The 21,019-nt window shown below is 56.5% G+C and overlaps 5 protein-coding genes across 5 annotated transcripts; 3 read left to right on the top strand and 2 right to left on the bottom strand.

The window, feature by feature from the left end:
* Positions 1-3,562: 3,562 nt before the first annotated feature.
* Positions 3,563-4,456, top strand: BKCO1_4100038 (uncharacterized protein; the record flags this gene model as incomplete). Its single annotated transcript, XM_020275799.1, has 1 exon — positions 3,563-4,456. The coding sequence occupies one exon, from the start codon at positions 3,563-3,565 to the stop codon at positions 4,454-4,456; it is 894 nt and encodes a 297-aa protein (XP_020128358.1).
* A 2,375-nt stretch (positions 4,457-6,831) lies between these two features.
* On the bottom strand, positions 6,832-9,776 carry BKCO1_4100037 (aaa family atpase; the record flags this gene model as incomplete). Its single annotated transcript, XM_020275798.1, has 11 exons — positions 6,832-7,241; positions 7,302-7,331; positions 7,380-7,456; positions 7,517-7,655; positions 7,711-7,740; positions 7,796-8,276; positions 8,334-8,417; positions 8,471-9,397; positions 9,455-9,496; positions 9,565-9,702; positions 9,759-9,776. The coding sequence occupies 11 exons, from the start codon at positions 9,774-9,776 to the stop codon at positions 6,832-6,834; spliced, it is 2,376 nt and encodes a 791-aa protein (XP_020128355.1).
* A 1,320-nt stretch (positions 9,777-11,096) lies between these two features.
* Positions 11,097-13,001, top strand: BKCO1_4100036 (nuclear pore complex protein; the record flags this gene model as incomplete). Its single annotated transcript, XM_020275797.1, has 6 exons — positions 11,097-11,164; positions 11,221-11,545; positions 11,603-11,822; positions 11,876-12,016; positions 12,066-12,107; positions 12,166-13,001. 6 exons carry the CDS (start codon positions 11,097-11,099, stop codon positions 12,999-13,001), a joined length of 1,632 nt encoding a protein of 543 aa, XP_020128356.1.
* Positions 13,002-14,220: 1,219 nt separating this feature from the next.
* BKCO1_4100035 (sugar transporter) lies at positions 14,221-15,969 on the top strand (the record flags this gene model as incomplete). Its single annotated transcript, XM_020275796.1, has 2 exons — positions 14,221-14,761; positions 14,810-15,969. 2 exons carry the CDS (start codon positions 14,221-14,223, stop codon positions 15,967-15,969), a joined length of 1,701 nt encoding a protein of 566 aa, XP_020128353.1.
* Positions 15,970-16,468: 499 nt separating this feature from the next.
* Positions 16,469-18,530, bottom strand: BKCO1_4100034 (multicopper oxidase; the record flags this gene model as incomplete). The annotated part of the gene is made up of 6 exons (XM_020275795.1): positions 16,469-16,544; positions 16,617-16,830; positions 16,930-17,297; positions 17,363-17,672; positions 17,774-17,815; positions 17,870-18,530. The coding sequence occupies 6 exons, from the start codon at positions 18,528-18,530 to the stop codon at positions 16,469-16,471; spliced, it is 1,671 nt and encodes a 556-aa protein (XP_020128354.1).
* Between the last annotated feature and the right edge of the window lie 2,489 nt (positions 18,531-21,019).

Below are 21,019 nucleotides of genomic sequence, written 5' to 3'. Positions count from 1 at the left end.
ATGAGGACGCACTTGGTTCTGGATGCTTTCTCGAATCTAATGCTTTATCGTTAAGTTGGAGTCACGCACGGCTACCTACTAACCACCACGACGACTTCGCGGGAGGCAGCTGCGACTACCCGAAAAGGCAGGCCGGTGGCGCCATGCCATGAATTGAAGAGGGTGCACCTATCCACGAGCAGGATGGAAGCCACGATAGCCTCCGGTGGCATGGAGGCAGCGGGCGGCGGGATGGCAACAGGCTGTCGAGCGGAGGCCCGTCGTCGTTGTCTGCAGGCTGATCTCGCCACCACCACAGGGAGGACGACGGCCCGTTCTGGTTCGGCGAGGCGGGGGTTCGCGCGCTTCAACCAACTCCGCTACACGTCGGCCGTTCGAGAATGGTTTACCTACTTGAGCCCGGATTTCCAGCCCGAGGGCTCGATGACGTTGGGGAGTGTTGAGTTCGAAAGGGTGACGTCGTTTGCCGTCTGCACAAAGGGAAGCTGCCACCACTCTGCACTTGCCTTTGCATCATTGGACCGCCAGATGGTGTCCCACCTTCCGCTGTGGTAAGCGCTGTCTTCCGGGTCATTGGAAGGCTTCGTGAACCCGGCTGGTGAGATGCGTCCGCGGCCTCGGCGAGCTCAGTCAATTGGTAAAATTGGACACGAGGTTCGGTGTCTTGTTTGGTGCGCGAGGGAGTCGGCTGATGGGTGAAGCTGAAGGCAGGAGGGGCAAAGTCAGTGTCGGATTTAGTTGTGTATGACGAGAATTCCGTCGTGACATTTTTCATCTACGCATGTTTTTTTTTTTTTCGTATGATCCTAACATTTTCAGGATGTTACCCGTCCACAGACTGGTTTGAGTTGTTTCTGAGTTCCTGAGTACCGCCAGAGTGCTTGAGTACAGCCAGAGTGCCTGGGAGCCTGGGTGCCGCCTGGAAGCCTGGGTACAACCTGAGTGCCGGGATGCCTGAGTGATAGTCACCGACGACTGCGACTGCGCGACAACTTTAATGATAAGGCACATCGCTGGTCTTCTCACTGTGTTCTCGCTGTCGCCGGGCCTCATGCTCGCGCTTTCGTTGGTGACGGTCAGTCGAGGTCGCTTTCTCGGCCTGTCGCTCTCGCAGTCACGCACGGCTGGTGGGCGTCAATCAGCCTCATTCACCGGGCCTCGGGCTTTCTCTGGTGACCTTTGGCCGGGGCCGCCGTCTCGGGCTCGCGCTATCGCCAGTGCTCTCGCAGTCGCAAGCGGCCTGTGGTCATTTGAGCCTGTGTACTTCTGGCCCCGCGCTCGCCTTCGTCCTTTTGTAGTTGCCGGTGCTCGCTCGCCCCTTGGGCTATTACCGATGGCCATCGGCTGGTGCTCTTCTCGCTGTCACAACGTATTGGAAAAAAGAAGAAGAGGTAGCAAAATGCCTGAATACCCAAGTACCCAAATCCCCGGTCATGTCATTCGGCAGCTCACAAGGTCAGCACAACCGGGGGGGTCTGATGCATGAGCGCCTTGCGGGACGGGGGCCGGGGACGAGGGCGTCACGGTCGGGAATAAGCAGGCAAGAAAAACGGCAGACTTTTGCAGAGCCCAAGGCCGGCTACGGGTGGGACGTCTACCGGTCGGAGAAGAGAAAGGGCCGGCGGGTAGAAAGAGTAAAGGATGAATCGAGTTAGTGCGCCATCGCTACCTACGCGCCGGGTGGACGGACGATCCGGGGATGTTGGCTGCGGCAGAATACAAACGGGTGGTAAAAGCAGTGGAGCAACGGCACTATCCGACAAGATTGAAGCGTTTGCGCTTCTCGCCTCAGGGGTGACCCTTGGGGTGAAGTCGCTTTGGATGGAAACATGGCGAGGCTACTGATAACGAGCGTCTGGTTGGTGCTCGCATGACCTCGGGGGTTGTTTGAAACAGCAAAGGAGCGAGGCTACGGCCAAGTGATAGTAGCGTCGAAGGGTTCCATGGCTAGTTTCTGGAAGGGCTTGGGACACGACAGCGCGAAGACCATAGATCGGAAGGGATCAAGTTGGATCGGACGAGACCGGAAGGCGCTTGGCAAGCGTCGGCGCTTCTTCCGTTTTACCAAGCAGTGGAGTCAGGTCGGCAACAGCCATCAGGGTGTTTGAGAATTGCTAGCTTGTTTGGAGCCATCCGAGGCTCAACAGCTTCCGGGTGGAGCGGCTGCTGAATCGGGCATGGATGACGTTGCGTTTGAGCTCCCCGCAACCACTTTGGGAATGTTGCAATGCGTGCGAGGGGTGAGGGGCCTGGGCGTGTGTGCAGTCGGGTGTGCACTGGCCTTCGGTCCCTGCAGCATTGAAGCAGCGTCACACGACAGCAAAGGCAAGAACAAGTGAGGGGATTGTAGAGATGGTACGGATGTTGTCAATGCGGCGGCGGATGAAAGCCTGTCGATTGTGGTGGTTGGCCAGGATGATGCCGGCTCCAGTCACAGATGGGCGCAAACGCTCGATCTGTTGAGCTGTATCGGAATCTCGCAATGCCTTGGAACGGAGGAGCCAACTCATGGTGAGACCGAGTTAGCGAGAGGCTGGCGCGTGAGCCGGAGACAAAAGAGAGTCGGATATTATTGCGGAGCAAGGCTCGTGGCTCGGGCATCGACGTGGGATGCAAAGGCGCAGCGGGGCCCGACTGCGAAGAGCATAGCGCTTGGGTCGAGGCCAGCAGTGCTGATGAGTGGTCGCGACAGGAAGCAAAGCGGCAGCGGCTAGAGCGGACACAGCCGCGGCAGCGCTTGCGGAAAGAATGGAAGGCCACCGAGTGGGACTGACGGGACTGCAGTGGGCGTGGAGCGGGGACGGGAGATTATGTGATGCACCGGATCGCGCGGGTTGGGAGGAAACCGCGGCAAGCGCTGCGACGGCGCGAGGACTCGGGCGCGAGGCCTCGGGCGCGACTGCCGCCCGCAGAACTTGAATCTCGGACGGAGCCTCTGAGCCGGCGGGCCGTGGTTGATCCGCTCACGTGCGGCGCCAGCGCAGCAACTCGCAAGACTCATTGGCGACAGCGAGGGAGGCTGTGAGGGTGTGCAACTCCTCTGGCGTTTCGCTGGGCAACCGACTCCAGCGCCGCGCTGCTACGTGGTCGAACGTGTCCTCAACAGTCGACTGCGCCGCAGCGCACCAATGGGGCTGCCGACGGGGCAGCCAGTGTTGCGACGACATGACGACCCTGCGTTGCGCTGGCACCGCAGCTTGACTCTTCCCAAACCGGCCCAACTCGCAGGCTGACTCTCCAGCTGATCGTGGGTGCCAGGCCACGTCAGAAACAGAGCAGAAACAGACACCCGCAGTCACGTGCTCCCGAGCGAGATGACAGGTTTTGGCGGCGTAGCGCGCGACAGGCTGCCCGAAACAGTCGGCGTCCTATCGATAGCTCGTGGGTCGTGCCAAAGGTAGCGGTGAAAGCCACCAAACGTCTGTGCTGCGCCGAGCGGCAGTGGGGGAGCAGCCGCACTTTGCGACTTTCACCGCGTTCTCTCTTGGGACATCACGAGTCCTCGCTCCTGCCAGATAAATCACCATGGCCCGGAGCCCGACTTTCTTCTCCAGATTTCACAATGTTCACCAAACTCCGCTCCAATACCAAACCCCAGTCCGACAAGATGACGGCTACCGCCATGCATAAGCCTGCTGCTGCAGCCGCCTCCAAGGCCACCACCCCGTCCAGACCCTCGAAACCTTCCAGACCTGCACCTGCATCTGCAGACCGCAGGCCCAGCTTCTCCGACCACCAATGGGACGAGCGCCAATGGACGAAGCCCTTCACCAAAGCCACCACCCACGTCGTTGCCACCCTGCATTTCCCTCCCGAGTCCGACGACCAGCACGACCTCCGCCGCATTGCCGAGGAGGAGAACCTCTACGGAAAGGCCCAGCAGCAGTCTGGCCGTCACACCTCACCCAAGCCCGCTTCCTCGCCGAAGAAGCCCTCGACCTCGCCCGCCTCCACCCATCTGACCGTTCCCTCCAAGACGCCGGCCACTGCTCCCTCGGCCAAGAGCTCCGTCTCTTCGCTGAAGAGCACTGCACCCTCTTCCAAGAGCTCCTCGACCCTCTCCTCCAAGGGCTCCGCCTCCTCTCTTTGGTCCGAACGCCCCAGTTCGTCTGCCTCCAACGCAACCCACGCCACCTCTTGGTCCGTCGACTCTGCTTCGACCGTCATGACCGACCTGACCGACGCCGCCCTCGAATGCAACTCCAACCGCCCCGACTCGTGCACCCTTGGCGATTACGAAGTCTTCAAGATGCGCGCCGCCAAAAAGGCCGCCCCCAAGCGCCCCGACTCAACCGTCTCCTCGACTTCCGGCACTTCCTGCGCTGGCACCATCCATTCCAGGCCGCTCACCGGCAAGAGCAGCAAGACCGGCGACATCACCTTCGAGGTCGTTGCCGAGGAGGCCGGCGCCATCTACCTCTCGCCCAAGGCTCGCCCTACCCGTCGTTTCCGCTGAATTGATGCTGGACTCGATGTCTGCACCAACCTCTCCTCCCTGCAAGGCCCGGCGCCCTGCTACCATGACGAATTCCCCGCCACCGCCGACGCGACCCCAGACCGGAGTTATTTCAGAGAGATTCAAACTCTCATCTCCTCTACTGTCGTCGGCAAATCGGAGTCGGTAACTCGACAATTTTCAGCTCGATGAGACGCCGATGCGGGATGAATGATGCCTCGAAAGAGTGCTACGACGCCACGACCAGACCGGCTTGACGCCTGGATGCGCAAGCGCTCCAGCCCAAAGCCGACGAATTCTATTAATACGGGGAAAGATGGTGTAATTGCCATCCTCCACCACTCGCTACTCACACGACCGATTGATGTGCGACGTCTCGGTCCCATGACGCTTCCCATGATACCATTTGGACATCCTCAGATTGCTTAGAGATTTTGGATTTCCTCTACGGCCAGCTCCATATTTTCTTTCGGTTCAACAGAACTAGTTCTACAGAATGAAACCTCATCTGCATCTCCGCGCCCCGTGAGACGCACACTGCGCTGTGCAGCCAGCCTCTAACCTCTTTTGCAATTTTTCCAGATTGCTCACCCTCAGGCCTTCACCTCTGCAGATCATCCAGGGGCAAGTGAGTCTGAGTCACTGGATCGTCGTCCGATCAAACAGCGTTTGGCCCCGGCAAGCCGCGGGCTTGGTATGCGTTGTCCGTCAGCTCCTTACCTCCAACTGCAACGCAAGCGAGACGCTCGGAGCCGGCGTGGGCCTCCAGTCGGAGGATCTCGGGGAGGGGTTGAGTCCACTTGGCGGCGCCTACAGGCGGGAACCCGGGCGCCGTGCCAATCAGGACCCTGGACTTTGGAAACGCCCACGAGACCTGCGACCAGCCTTGGACGTCGCGGATTTTTCCAGCGCTTTCGCCGCGCCTTCGCTGATTCTTCCACCATGTTTCGGTTCGGTCCGATGGGCGGCTGTCCGCTTCAGGGGACACCCCTCGAGAAACACTGTTCCTGCAGAAACTCGTCTCCCCAGCACGGTGGCGCTAATGCAGCATCATCTGAGAAGGGCGTGAAGAACAAACATGTCACGCCTGGAGAGGGTGACATCACTTCTGCGAGGGCGGTGATGACTTGGCTCAGACCCTTCCGAGATCCCGCTCAAGCGCCCATGTCGCACGACATGTCCGCATCACCATCGCCGTCCTCCTGACCACTGCCCATGCTGCTTTGTCAATGCCCTGTCAGGCCGGTCAACGCAGGACCCCCCGGATCTTCGCACGCGCGTCCCTCTTTCTTCTCCTTCAGCTTGAAACAGCCCCACTCTCGTCTCAACTTGTACGTCTCTCTCGTTCACGATGCACAGCTGCCCAACCGCCGAACCAAATACTAATTTGCTGCGTAGTCGTTGCGGTGTACATCTCCTTTCTTGACCGACACACCTCTATACCGGTGTGCTCGCCATTGCTTACGACAACACTTCATCCGTCGGTTTCAACCCTCACCGCTTTCCACCTCGACTTTGCTCTCTGCCCAAACGCTCTTTTCTTGGGCGCGAGAGAAAAGAAGAAGAAAAAGCAATCATCGCATGGAGGGCTGAAAAACGACGATCAATGCTCAATGCTCACTGCGCAGGGACACGTATCACAGACCGGTCAACATCCTTCGCATGCAGCAGCGCTGCTGCGCCTCCATTCTACCACCACCACCAACGCTATCGAAATGCACGACGACGACGACTCTTCGCCAGTAACCAGCCAGTAAGTTCCGCCTTCCCCCGCCCGCCCGCTGGCTCATAGAACAGTCAAAATCTGCAGCTGGCCAGCACCGCAGATTATTGACCGGTCGGTGAGTCGCCACGGCAGGCTGGCCCGAGCTGCAATTTTTTTCTTTTTTTTTTCCTCTTCTCATCCGCCACGGCCTCTCTGCACACGTTCGCCTCCTCTCCATTTTGCATGCTTCTTCTCCAGTTTTTCGTCTCCAATTATTCATGCTGTGTGAGACACGTGCTTTTTTTTCGGGGCCGTTAGGCTGGCTGGCGAATGATGCATACGTATCACTGCCAGCTTGTCCTTCCGAACCGGACTTGTCTCCGGAGGAGTAGAACTGCCAATCATGTCGCACGCGCACTTGCCGCTACGTGCGCTCCGAGCCTTGTTGTGGGATATGTTTGACGGCCTTGAGTGGTCTTCAACAGGTTCTGCTAACCGTTTGACCGTCATCCGGATATGGTATGCTACAGACATGGAGTGATTCAACGAGTATGGAAGCTATGCAATTTCTGGGCTACCTGAATAAGGAAAGTCTTCGTTCATCAGGATCAGTGCGCTTCTTCAGTCTGTTACTCTGCGGCTGATCGTCGGAGGTGTCTGGCAACTAACCTCAATAACCTCGACCTGCCCCTGCTCTTTTCAGCGTATCCTCATAAGACATCATGTTTCCACCAAGATCGTACTTGAATGCCTTGACCTTTGCAACCACATCCTTGACATGATGCAGCCTTAGGTATTCTCCATTTGCACGAGCCAAACCAACAGCGGACGTCACAACGTTACGGATCTGTCTGCCGTCAAAGGAATCGAATCCGGGAGAACTAAGATCGTCCTTGACATACGACTCGATTTCGGATCTCTCAGCAACCACACCAAGTTTGACATACTTATCGAGAAAGCCCTTGAATATGTTGATGGTCTGCGTCTCGTCGAGCTTTCCGTACTTGACCGCGAGATGGATACGGGATGGAACCGCGATGTCGAATTGAGCAATTTGATTCGTTGTGAGGATGAGGATGCCTATAAACAGCATGTAAGCAGCAATATCTACGTTATTATGGCCGAATCCCTAGATCTCACCTTTGTAGTACTCGAGAACGCGAAGAAACACTTCTTTTGTCAGCTTTTCAGTCGTACCTCAAGGCTAGGATGACAAACCAGAGACAAGAGCACTGCTCCCCGTGCTCGGCCCCGGAATGACCACCCGACTTTGGACGAAAACGTCGGCTTCGTCACTTTGATCTGTTAGCACGGTCAAGCGTTCTTGGAATTCCGGGATCTCTCTTTTGTCTTACATCAGAATGATGGCCCTCCAGGTACTGGCCAGGTCAAAGATGTTCTGTAGGTTTTCCTCGACGCGGGAGGCATCTGTGCCCACATCAGCTACTCCAATGAAGAGGAGTGGCTTTCTGGCAGCAATCGCAACCGTTTCAGCTAAGAGAGAGATCAGTTGTGAGAGCTGACTACTCAAGAAGAACTAAGCACTCACCAGTCAACGTTTTTCCGACACCTGGTGGACCTGTGAAGTTGTGAACCATTAGCCAAGTAACGCCATGCTAGCTCGAACCACTTACCATGGAGAAGGATGACGAGGCCTTTCCCCTTGTTCTCCACAATATCATCCACGTTGTAGCCTCCCGAGCTCTGGCCGGCTTCGTCCATGCCATGTTGCTTGACCAGTCGGAACAGTAAGTCTTTGACTTTTTTACCTCCCTCTTTACCGGCCAGGTGAAGTTCAGATGTGTAAGCATTGTCTGGACCCACTTTCTCTATCTCTTCGATCTTGGTCACGTCCAATTGGGCCCAGTGCTTGTCGTGAAGCGCATATCCCAGCAACCGTGGAGGGCATAGCTGGTACTGCAAATCTTCCCAATCACCTCGCCCGTCAGATCCATCGAATGATGACTTGAACTTCTCTTTCAAAGCAGAGTTGTCCTGGCATGGGGTGCAGTCACACTCTTCACTTCCGCCGCCTACCGGTACAGTACCAACTTGCGAAGTGGCTGGACCATACTTGTAATAAGACTCGAAATCCACCATGACTTTGCTGTCCACCTACGGGGAGGAGTATTAGCCTTGTTTTTTTTCTGATCTTTCCAAGTGGTAGATTACCAGAGTCTTCCTTTCCGGTACTGGCCGGATATCTACCTCGTCATCCGAGTCGTAGCCGTCATACCGCCAACTGGCCCGTCTGTCCTGTTGTATTGGTCAGCCATCCATTGCAGATGAAGGTATACTAAGAAACCTACTACACTTGGATCTCTGAAACCCCATCGAAAACCTTTCCGATCGAGTGTCGCTTGTCCTTTGTATTGGAAAAGCCTTTCGTCTGGCGGCGCAACACAACATTGGCGAAATTTCTTGCCGCGCTCGAGAAGCTCTCTTTCGATCGTAGCCCGCTGCTCCTCGTTGGCTTCCAGAGGATAGTAGGAGAGCGAAACGATTGGCTTTTGGCCTCCGAATGCCGTAATTGGTAGCTCCAAGGACCTTCTGTTGAAAGCCTTGCCATCCCAGTCGTATATCCAGACCAACAACACAAAGACAGCAGGATTGCCTCTGTGTCTCACATCCTGCGGCCATGGTCTTCTGTTGCTCTCAACAATGAACAGCTGGTCCTGCTGGAAACAAAACGAGCGGCCGCACACAACAGTACCTGGGGGGAAGATGGTCCACAGGTTGTCGAAAGTGATACTTCTCTGCTTCTTCAATGCATCGCGAGACTGGAGGTATTTGTCAAGTCTCTCATCCCCAGATCCTCGAGAAAGATCATCGAGCAAGAGCCTCAAATCTGAGCGAGCGAGTCTGCCCTCCTCGTCGCCTGACTCTTCAACTGAAGCAGCTTTCAGCTTGTCCCAGTTCAAGATGATTGGCTGATACGGCGCTGCGAGAGCGGCAACATCGCCCAGAAAGTAATGGTTCGGATAGTGCCGAAGTCTTTCCCTCAACAGTTTGAGAAGCTCTGGACCGTTGATTGAAAGCTCACTCACATAATCCCGCATGGAGTCGTCCCTAGCTTGGCTCGGGAATTTCCTCAGAACGTAGGCATACGCAGCTTCGTCCTCCGAGTCTTGCGGCTCCAACGGATGTTCGACGTAGCCACCTTTATCGGTATCGAATCGCATGACCACGACTCTTCCTCGTCGGGGAGGGGGTTTGTCTGCCTTCTCTCCTGTCGACTGCTATCTAGTGTCAGCTTCTGAAGTTGTTCTGATATTCCATAGGTCAATAATTACCTTGTCATCCTCTTGCTGTGGCTCCTTCCCCGCCTTCTCGCTCTAGGATGTAGCAAAATGTGAGACAGCAGCGAAAGAAGATAGAAATGAACTGTTTACTTTCTACGCACCTTGGAATCTTCCTCAGCCTTGGAGATTGAAGCACTCGATGGCAACTCCTTCTCTGTACTTCCCCGAAGTTCTTTGTACTTGGCTTCCAAGGCTGCAAACCTTTCTTCGAGTGAAGCAAGCCTTCCATCGAGATGGCCCTGGAAGCGGTGAATGAACACGACGACCAGCAAGTGCGTAGGAGTTCGGAGCTTACCTCGATTGGGGTATCCATGGTCTGGGTCACCCTCTGCAAAAGATGGCTCTCGATGATGAAGCATGAGACGGATCGAAACCGTGGTAGATGGTGCTTTTATAAGCAACGTCGAGCGGACCAGAAACAAGGAGCTCCGAAGAACGAAAGAGGAAAATGCATGTTCTGACCAATACACTACTTTTTCTCAGCCATTGCCACCGGTATTCTGCAAAGTTCCAATTTAGGCCTACTTCGGAGTTTGGGGAACCGTTCTGCAGATCAATCGTTGAAGCTGATATAGCAAACAACTGCATAGATTCTTCTCGGGCACCCCACCCACCGATGAGATCCACATAGTCCAACCCGATCGTCACTCCATCGTTTACGCGGTGGCTGCAAAACGGGATTTGGCGTAGCTGAATGAACAAGCCCCCTTGTGCTTAGTGAGTAGAGTGGCTGCATGGTGGAAATTGGCCAGGCTGGTGGCAAAATAACTCTCATGCATCTAATAATCACATGCCGTAGTACTCAGTACCACTTAAAATCAAAACACATGTGCAAGCGAGCTCGCTCTATCTCTCTCTGACGAAGATCGTTGGTAGGGACTTTCTTGACTGCTAATGTGGTTACATCAGAGGGCAAAAGGAAAGTAAAATCGCATGCAGATGCCAAAAGAAGTACATTAAGCGGGCTATGATTGGTTAGGGCTGAATGGCTTATACATGCATGCAATGCACGTTGCTTATTGAAAAGTCAAACCCTTGTTATATTCGATCCAATAGCAAATGATAAAGGAAAACGAAAGCAGATCTAGATTCAAAAAAAAAAAAAGAAGAGGAGGAGATCAGAACGGACTAATTGGCCAGGGATAGACTGCTCATACGTGTAATGCACGTTCCTCATCTAAAAGTCAGGCCATTCCTATATCCGATCCAATAGCTGTAGAAGATGTCAAAGAATGCAAAGACCCCGAGCAGAATTGCTATCAATACCCCGCAGATGACATGCATATAGTCGTCGTAGTCTCCACGTCATATTACAGCATTAAACCACACCCATTCATGCTCTCAACCGCAATATTGGTATGCAAGCCAAAGAACGCCATCAACGCCCCGAAGATGACATGCATTCAGTCGTCGTAATCTCGACGCCATACTACAGCCTTGGGATGACACTCAGTCATGCTCTCAATCGCAGTGTTGGTACCACTTTGACGGATTTTCTTACTGACAGCCTTTGGAGGACTTAAAAGCCACTACCGCTCCTTACTCAACGACAAATTCGTCCATGTTGTTGCAAGTCAAGGAAGAAATTATTTCAACATCTCCCAACACTATTCAATCATTAGATCCACGCCCAATGTCGGCAGCCGCTGACGGCTGTGAGGAGGAGGCATCTCAAGCACAGCCGCTTACAGCGGAACAGCGGTGAGTCGTTCGATATAAACCGCTGAAGAATTTCGTAAGCTCACAGGCCGTTGCAGGAAATATCTGGAGGATGTAGAGGAACGTCAGAAGAAGTTTCGAGAATGGGTAAAGAAAAAGGTGGGGTCTGCGTATCTTGCAGGATACGAGTTCAACAAGCCCTCTGAATTCATCCTTCATCTGAGTGATCTCTGTGAAAACATTACCAAAGAGCGCGATGAGAAAGCAAGAAGAGGGTGCTTGAAGTGGGCAAAACGAAGTCAGAGTTTTGCGGTTGAAGCCAAAGAATTCATGGAGGGCGTCTCACCAGTCTTGGACGTAGTGAGGGCTTCTGCGCCCCCTTACGGCGACATAGCGATAGGAACGGTCTTCATACTATTAGGGGTGAGTCCGCTTGAAATCAAATGATGTAGGGTTACGGGGCTAAACGTCTTTGAATAGGTCGCAACGCGCAGGAATGATCTGGATGCTCGCATCTCGACCATCCTGGGGAGTTTTCAGGACAAACTTTCCAGCTTCAGACTGTTCCAACAGATCTATGATGGGAAAGTGGTCAAGCATCATCTTACGAAAGAGCTTCAGAGAAACATACTGGACACCTACATCGCGTTCATTGACTTTGCCATCAAAGCAGCCAAGTTCTATTTGCGATCGGGGTTTTGTGAGCCTTGCACACAAAGTTCCAACATTCTCTCCTCGCTGACGAACTGACAGATCGATGGACTATCGCCACATTCAAATCGGGCGAGTTCCAAAAAGAGTCCGACGATTTGAAAACTCATGTACTCAGAGTGAAGAAGGCGAGTGAGGCGTTGCTCCATCGAAATGTGGCCGAGCTCACGGAATCTCAAAAAGGTGAAACCCGTATTACCAAAAGAGAAACGAGAAAATTGACAAGTCCCAGAACTTCTTCGTAAAAACAAGAACCTCCAGGACGGTTTGGACAGTACGAGGTTCCCCAATGTTTTGTTAACCATCGTTGATGTGCTGACGTCGAATCTCAGAGCTGCGAAACAATAACGTCTACAATCGTCTCACACAGTTTCAGCGACTACTCGGGCTGGAGAGCTGGTCTTTGGACCACGAAAAACAGTGTTTGAGCGAGTATAAAACATCTTTCCATCGTGAGTTGAATTTGGGGGAAAAGCACACTTACCAACAAGTGAGTGGGAACGATTTCGAAGTGTTGATTAGGAAGGCCGGCGCCTATCATCACTGGACTGCGTCGAATCAGTCAGCTATGATAGTCCTGGTGGGCCTCAACAATGAAGCCATCAAGGCACGCAAAATGCATTGTTGGATATCCCCCTTGGCGTGGGAGGCTTGGACCCGCTTACGAGACAGGGGAGCGATGCATGCCTTCCATGCGCTGAGCCCGAATGAAGAAAATGGACAGAAACGGTCGCTGTACGAAACCATCTCAATCGTCCTCTTCCAGCTCCTGAGTTCCAGGCTCGTTCAACTCGCAGATGACAAGCATGATGCACAACTTCGTGCTGCCGTCCAAAGATTCAAGGACCTTCCGACAACGGACCACAACCAAGATAAATATATTAAGGCGTTGCAAGAAGTATGTGTTGAGATTCTTGGGCTGTTTGATCGTGGAGAGACGGTGTATGTGGTGCTCGATCGGATTGATCTGTGCTGGGGTCCCCAATCGAACAGGATTCTTGAACTATTGGCGGATACGATGAGGCTGTCAAAATGTGTAATGAAAGTGCTGGCGGTCGCAAATCCTCTGGGACGGTCTGTCGAGCGCTTTGACTTGGAAAGGTTGAGTGACAGAGTTGGGGAGCAGATCCAGCTGATTCACAAACCTCTTTACCAGGAGCATATCTAATTGTTTCTCCTTTGTAGTAGATTCGATACTCAATTGCGTTCCAGTTTGCCTGGATCGTCTTTCATTCGGTTTTCTCATATCCTTAGCTATTTTGAAAGTAACTATCGTATTCGCCGACCTGCTGCTGTTTCCATCGCTATTATTGCCTCCGAAATGAAGTTGGTTTACCGATGTCTGCGATGAAAGTATCTCGTATCTCCTCGCAAACGCACAGTATTTTCATGATTGAATCTGAAGGGGTGAACAAAATCGAAAAGTGCACAGCGTACTCTAGTCTCTACTTTCGCAAGACTGCAGAGGAACCCGTCGGTCTGACTTATTGCGTCAGAATTGCAGAAGAGCTGAAGGATGTAGGCCATTCAAGGAGAGGGGCCGGCCGACCCCGCTCAGCCTCCAACCTTAATCCTTCCAGTCTCGCCTTTCGAACGATGGCCACTGGGGATGCAACGCAGACACGACACTCTCTGAGGCTTCACTTTTATCGGCCGGCGGAGTCAGTTGCGGCATCTTGTTTCATTTGGCTTTCTCATTTCGAGTCTGAGCTTTGCTTCGTCTTCCGTAATTTCTTCAGCTTATTCAGTCGCTCATGCCCACTCTCAGCGAGAGGATGATCTGGAATGCCGATACATTCCCGAAGCGAACAGATGCTCTGTGTGGCTTGTTTCAACAGGCTGCGGGATGAGAAGTGAAAGTTTCTCTCCCGATTCGCCGCATGAAGCGCCGCCAGGATCGGGGCGGCGGATGGCAACGAACACAGCCAGGCGCAGCGGCCCGCTTCTGGATCCCACTCGCCGCCCCCAGCGGCATCAATGCCCGCACGCCATGGCGAAGTGGAGCTCATGGGCGCGCCGCGAACCGTTCGGCAGATAGTCGGCGCAATGCCCCGTAGCGGCGAGGATATAGCACGAAGACGGCGTGCTGAAGCTTATCAAGGGCGGACCAACATCTGGTTCGGCCAATCATGCACAGGCTTCCCCGTGGGGTTTCATCTGACGACCACCTGGTGGCCCGACGAGTCACATCACTGCCACAACTCTCTTCAGTTAGACTTTAAGCCTCTCTTGACACCAGGAGTCAATCATCCCATAGCCCCCCGCCAGCGTCGCTGCTGCTGCTGCTGCTGCTGCTGATGCTCATCCCGCCCCGGATCCGACCGGAAGGAGCCATCCCCTAACTCGAACTTCTCGCCACCTCGACCACCAACACAGAAACCAACACCATGGCTCCGCAAAAGAGCAACGACAGCAAAAAGGCCACGAGGGTGGTGGGCGCCGAGCTCGCCGCCGTCTTGCCGCAAGACCAAGGGCCATGGTACCGGCAACCGCACCTGGTGCGCCTCAACTTCTGCCTCATCTCGCTGATCCTCTTCTCGTCGGCCAACGGCTACGACGGCTCGTTGATGAACGGGCTGCAAGCCCTGCCGCAGTGGAACTCGTTCATGCACACCCCCACGGGCGCATGGCTGGGCTTCATCAGCGCCGCGTCGTCCATCGGGTCCATCTTCCAGTACCCCGTCGCCGCGTGGGCGGGCAATCGCTTCGGGCGCAAGCCGGGCGTCGTGATCGGCTACGGGTTCCTGGTGCTCGGCGTCGCGCTGCAGACGGGGGCGCGGAACGTGGCCATGTTTGTGCTGGGCCGCTTCTTCGTCGGTTGTGTCAGCGCGTGGTTCATGGTGACGGCGCCGCTGTTGATCACCGAAAACGCGTTTCCCACCCACCGCGGCGTGCTGACGGCCATGTTCAACTGCGGCTGGTATATAGGTGAGTTTCTTCTTTGTTTGTCGGTCTCCATTTTCTGAGTCGATCCAGGTTCGATGCTCGCCGCCTGGGTCACCTTCGGCACGCAATCCATCCCAGGCTCCTGGTCCTGGCGCATCCCTTCCCTCCTACAAGTCGCCCTCCCCTTCATCGCCCTCCCCGGCTACCTCCTCTGCCCCGAATCACCCCGATGGCTAGCATCCCGCGGCCGCACCAGCGAAGCCCACGCCTTCTTCGCCACCCACCACGCCGGCCTCCCCGCCAGCACCAGCACCACCAGCACCCCCACCTCCCCCCTCGCCGCCTTCGAGCTCGCCGAAGTCCAACGCGCCCTCTCCCTCGAATCCCCCTCCCCCCCATCCACCCCCACCAACCCCACCCCCACCCCCACCCTCTCCACCACCTCTTACGCATCCATGCTCCACACCCCCGGCAACCGCCACCGCCTCCTCATCTCCCTCACCCTCGGCGTCTTCGCCCAGTGGAACGGCGTCGGCAACATATCCTACTACCTGCCCGCGGTCCTCTCGACCGCGGGCATCACCTCGCCGCGGCACCAGACCCTCCTCAACGGCTGCCTGCAGGCCTGGAACCTCCTCTGCGCCACCTTCGCCGCGGGGTACCTGGTCGACCGCGTGGGGCGGCGCCCGCTGTTCCTGTGGTCGACGGCGGGGATGGGGGCGTGCTACGCGGCTGTGGCGGGATTGACGGGGGCGTACAGCAGCGGCGGGGAGAGGGACGTGGCGGTGGGGACGGCGGTGGTGCCCGTGCTGTTTTTGTACTACGCGGCGTACGACGCGGCGTGGACGCCGCTGCTGGTCGCGTATCCGTGCGAGGTGTGGCCGTTTGGGCTGCGCGCGCGCGGGGTGGCGGTGACGGTGGCGGCGACGCAGGTGGCGGTGTTGTTTAATACGTTGGTGAACCCGGTGGCGTTGGAGCGGATCGGGTGGCGGTATTATGTCGTTTATGTGGTGTTGTTGGTCGGGATCGGCGCGACGTGTTATTTTTTTTATCCCGAGACGAGGGGGTGTTCGTTGGAGGAGGTGGCGAGGGTGTTTGATGGGGAGGCGGCGGATGTGCGGGCCGGGGAGTTGTGGCGGGAGATTTCGGGGGAGGAGGAGGCGGAGGGGAAGGGGGGTGAGGTGGTGAGGGAGGAGGTTGCTGTCGCTGGGAAGGGCGGGTTGACGCACCGGAGGACGCATAGCGTTTGAGTGGACGTCCCCTTTTGCCGAGTGACCGGATCTTGTTTGAAGAAATTGACTGTACTGTGCTATGGAGTATATGGATCTACCTGTAAGAGAAGCTCGATCACGGAATTTGGACCATGTTTTCTACTAAAAAGTGTCTCGGACCAACTTGGATCTAAGAATCATTTCGCAACGAATTTGGGTCCATACTCAATCTACCGAAGTCTACTTGACTCCGGTGGAGGGCAAAATTCATAGATCCCGCTTCGCTCGATTGCTTACGCGTAGACGATATTTGCCGCCCGTGGTGCTGCAACAGATGATGGAGATTGATCGTATTGGATTCACTTGATGAGGGTAGGTGCTTTATACCCTGCTCTGATTACTAAACTATCTATTCTTCACCATGATCCTCGGATAAAAGTTTACAGTCAACGAGACAAGCACATTCAAGGATATAAAAATTCACACACCGCGGTACGTATAATAGAACATTATAAATTAAACAATTAACAGACGCCCTCTAACAAGCGGCGCCATAGCACGTAATGGTCGAGTTCGTGCCGTTTCCAGGCGTACCAGGACCAGTAATAAGCGCACTATCGACGCCCGTCAGCAACCAGTTCGTTTTGCCAAAGAGGGGAAAAAAAAGAAAGGTGGTCATCACTCACCCCCACGGATCGGTATCATACTCATGGCAACTCGCCGTGTCGGCCAAGTTGACCGTGTTCCCGGCGCAGTTGCCCGAGGTCGACAGGTTCATGGCGCGGCACGAATCCAGGTGGTTCTGCGGAACGACAATGTCCTCGCGCTGCAGGTCGAGCGGGGCTTCGACGATGGTGGACGCCATGCCCGCGTCGAGGTGCCATTCGATGTGGCAGTGGACTGTGAGGTCATGCGTCAGCACCACAGCCATCACGGCAAGAGAGAGAGAGAGAGAGAGAGAGAGAGAGAGAAGAAGAAGAAGAAGGGAAAAAAACTCACACATCCACACGCCCGGGTTGTCCGCGCGGAAGCGCACGACCAAGCTGCCCCCCGCAAACAGCACGGTGGTGTCGCGCTTCATGGGCACGGCGGGGAAGCTCGAGTCGTCGCCGTCCCAGTGGTCGGCGAGCTGGCCGGCGACCTGGAAGACGTGGCCGTGCAGATGCATGGGGTGGCCGCGGCCCGAGTTGTTGGTGGTGACGAGGTCGTTGCTGTTGACGACGAGCTGCACCACGTCGCCGGCCGAGACGACAAAGGCGTTGGTCTGGCCGTAGATGGCCGGGTCCGTGGCGTTGAAGCCGGTGGTGAGGGCCGTGTAGAGGGAGGGGGTGCGCGGCGAGATGTACGGGTCCGGGCCTTGGGTGATGCTGTGGCTGTTGTGTTAGGGAGGGACGGAGGAAGAGGAGGGGAAGAAGTGGGGGGGATGCGTTACCGGTAGCCGACGCCGTCGATGTTGAGGTTGTTGACCTCCATGGTGATGGTGTGGTCGACGGGGCTGAGGAGCGGCTCCTCGTCGACGGGCACCAGGTTGAAGTCGGAGCCGAGGCTGGCGGTCGACAGGGTGAACGGTGGCGGGGTGCCGAAGTCGTCGTCGTACACGAGCTGGTTGAGGTTCTGCAGGCCCAGCACCGCCATCTGGTTGATGAATGCGTAGTTGCGGTCCGGGTCCTCCAGCCCGTCGATGAAAAAGTCGTAGCGCTGGCCGGGCACGATCTCAATGGCCTCCCAGCTCTGCGGCTCGACTGATGGCGGTTGTCAGCACATGAAGTGGGACGGATATGCAGGTGGCCGCGGTTGGTGCCACTTGGCGCAGCCGGGACACGGCAGGGTGCAGAAGACTTACCGTCAACGCTGTCGATCGCAACGACGGTGACGTTGTGCGAGTCTGAGGGCCGTGTCAGTCAAGTGATGGGGGGCATGTGCAGGAGCGGGAGCCTACCGAACTGCAGATAGTAGGTGGCGAGGGCGGACATGTTGATCAGGCGCACGTACTTGCGCTCGCCGGGCTTGATGTTGATGGTGGTCGACTGCTGGTTGTCGACCAGGCTCGAGTTGGGGTTGGGCATGCGGCCGTCGAAGTTGGGGGTGGTCAGATAGGAGTGGATCAGGCCGGGCATCTGGTCGCGGTACCAGTCGGAGACGGTCAGCACGACCTGGTCGTCCGGGTCGGGCTGGGTGTCCGAGTCCGGGTCGTAGACGATCATGGGGGCGCGCAGGCCGTCCGGGTACTGGCCCATGTCGTGCGAGTGGTACCAGAAGGTGCCGGCCGGGTAGGCGGTGAACTCGTACTTGAACGTCTCGCCGGGCGGGATGGCGCACTGGGTGATGCCGGAGCCGCCGTCCATCTCGGGGGTGCCGCGCTGCCACATGCCGTGCCAGTGGACCGACGTCGTCTCGTTGCCGAGCGAGTTGGTGACGGTGGCGACGATGGTGTCGTTGACATTGGCCTCCAGGACCGGGGGCGGCCACTGGCCGTTGACGGCGATGACGGGGCGCGAGTAGCCATCGGGAGCGGCGTTGACCCAGTTGATTTCCCAGTCGACCGTCACCGTCTTGGCCAGCGCCGTGGCGGCAAGGCTGAGGGCGAGCGGGAGGAGCATCGTGGCTTCTTTTTTTCTTTCTGTTTTCCCGCGCAACTGACCTTACTTGGCTGTCCCCGAGGCCGTTTGAGCAAGTATCGATCGTGGGTGGGCGCCGGGACCCGGTCTTATAAGAGGAAAGGAAGAGCCGGGGGCTGCGAGGGGTGCATGGGAGCAGTGGGCAGGCCATGCACAAGAAGGTTAAAGGCCCCGCATATTCAGGCTTCTGGAATTAGCAATGCGGCTTGGTTTATTACTGTGCATGGGTTGGCGTCCCGCGTGTTCGATGTGCTTGAAACATCGGCTCGCCAGCGATGATCCCGGGCAGCCGTGGCCGAGGAAGCTCAGCAGGTCGGTGAAGAGCATTGTTATTGTCTTCGTTTTCCCGGCGCCTGCTCAGCCGGGTCAGCATTGTGTTGCTGCATGGACGGACGGAGTAACGCAGTCAGGAGGGCTGCATGGGGCGCAAGCGGAGGATTTTGCCATGGCCGGGCGTGTCGATTGGGAGGTCTGAGTTGGACCAAAGGGACAGAGGTCGTGGGCGCCATGCACGTGGCGGTGATGGGATGCAGGTTCGGTTGAGGTTCCAATCGGCATCATTGGTCACTCCTGAGGGGCGGCCAGCTCAGCCCCGGCCCGCCCGATGCACATCCCTTCCCAAACTCTGCTCGACGCCTGCACAATCCTTCCCACGCTTACGCTTCCAGTCCAGCATCAGGGCCTTGTCCCGGTAAGCAGTAATGCGCGGAAGCGGCGCCCGCCCCAGGCTCCACCAACCAGCAGGGCCAGCGCCGGCCAGCGACAAGATAAAAAGGAGACGACGCATGAGGTGACACGGGCAGAAGCTGGCAGTGTGACGCAATCGGGAGAGCCGCGCGCGCGTGGCCTGGCAAACGTCTCAGCCTCATCAAGTCCACCAGCTTTTGATGCAATTTGCATCCCGTCTCTTGTGTTTCTTTTGGTTTTTTCCATCCTTGTCAAACCGTCCAACGCCCGCGGCCGTTTCTGGGGAGGTTTTATCCGCGGAAACATTCGTCTTCCTCAGGCGCGCCGATGGATTTGGCGAATACGATCTACTGCTGCCGTTCTTGGACCGCGGAAGGCCGGCCGCGCTGCCGAGCGGGATCTGTGTCCCAATTTCCACCTTCCCTCCGAGTCCAATAATTTAAGGTTGCAGATCCCGAGCGGCTCGAGCGAAGAGCTGTCGGTGTCTTGCGATGCGACGTGGTACAGAGCTGGTCGGCCATGGATAGGGGCTTCCGTCAAAAGTGGTGGCCAAGACCTGGTCAACCGCGGGTTGCGACAAAGGCGCAGGAACGAGGAAGTTGCCGCGATCCCGATGTACATACATACATACCTATCTGCGACAGGCCAAATGCGTGTGTCTGGCAAGCCGAGCCGTCCCGCAGCCCGGTCCGATCGTCACTGAGCTCTGCTCGCTGCTCGCTGCTCGCTGCTCGCTGCTCTTCACGCCGGGCCGCGTGGCGACTCGGTGCAGCGTTTTCGCATCGATGGCGCGGGGCAACCGACATGCAGGTCGAGATGGCAGCAGGTCACGGTGGTCTGCGCCGCGCGGGAAGCGGCACCGCCACTTACCGCCCATGGCTGCTGTCGCTGCGCTGCGCCCTGACGTTTGGCATTCGCCGCCCATGGTCCCAAGCCATGCGCTACGGCCTGCTGCTGCTGCTCCTAACCGCTTCCCTGCCGAAGCCTGCAGCCCTCACGCCTGTCAAATAGTAAGCCCAGCAGCCCCGCCGCCTGCAGCGGAACCGATGACACGTCAGCACTAATATCGATCAAAGTGCTGACGCGCGTGGAACCCGCTGCGCAGCCCTTGTTGGTCTTCAGAGCGATACGTTGGATAAAGACGGGGGCCGTGTGTCGTGGTCCAAGACCACTTTTCGCTCCCAGAGAAGGAAAACCGCCGCCGAGGGGCCCACAGCAACGCGGGGTCCGAAAGCACAGGCCGGCCGCTCTCTTCCATCACTAGGTACACGGCCAAGTACCTGGCGATGGCCATGTCCTCATCTTCTGACCACCTGTGACTTGATGAATGTCTCGCAGCTGATCAAGATGCGTACGCCATGGCTTTGGTAACGGGTGGGGTAGCTGCAGTAGTAGTAGTCTTCAGCCTTGTCGTGTCAGCTTCGCCCGTCGGGGATCCCCAGTCCAACCTGCGTCAGACCCTTTGACTGGCCGCAGGAGACAGGGGCAGCTGCAAACCTTGAAACGAGATGCGGCTGCTCGCAGCATCAAGCTATCAATAAGCAAATCGAGACATCTCATTGCTGCTGATTGTCCCCCATGGCGCCGTCATGGGCTCCTTGTGTGTCGAGCCACAGTTGTGTCGGTTGTGCCAAGACAAAAGTGACGTCCAACGTCTTCACATGCACGAGTTCCATCTGTCGCAGCTCTCGAGCTATCCATGCCAAGCGAACTTGCAGCCTGCGTTCCTTGGTTGCTGACGGAAGCGAATGGAAACCAAAGCGCAAGGCATTTCGGAACCCATT

Source organism: Diplodia corticola (assembly GCF_001883845.1).
Source record: "Diplodia corticola strain CBS 112549 chromosome Unknown scaffold41, whole genome shotgun sequence".
NCBI lineage: Eukaryota > Fungi > Ascomycota > Dothideomycetes > Botryosphaeriales > Botryosphaeriaceae > Diplodia > Diplodia corticola.
Note: the sequence above shows the minus strand (reverse complement) of the source record. Positions and strands in the feature narration are given on the sequence as shown.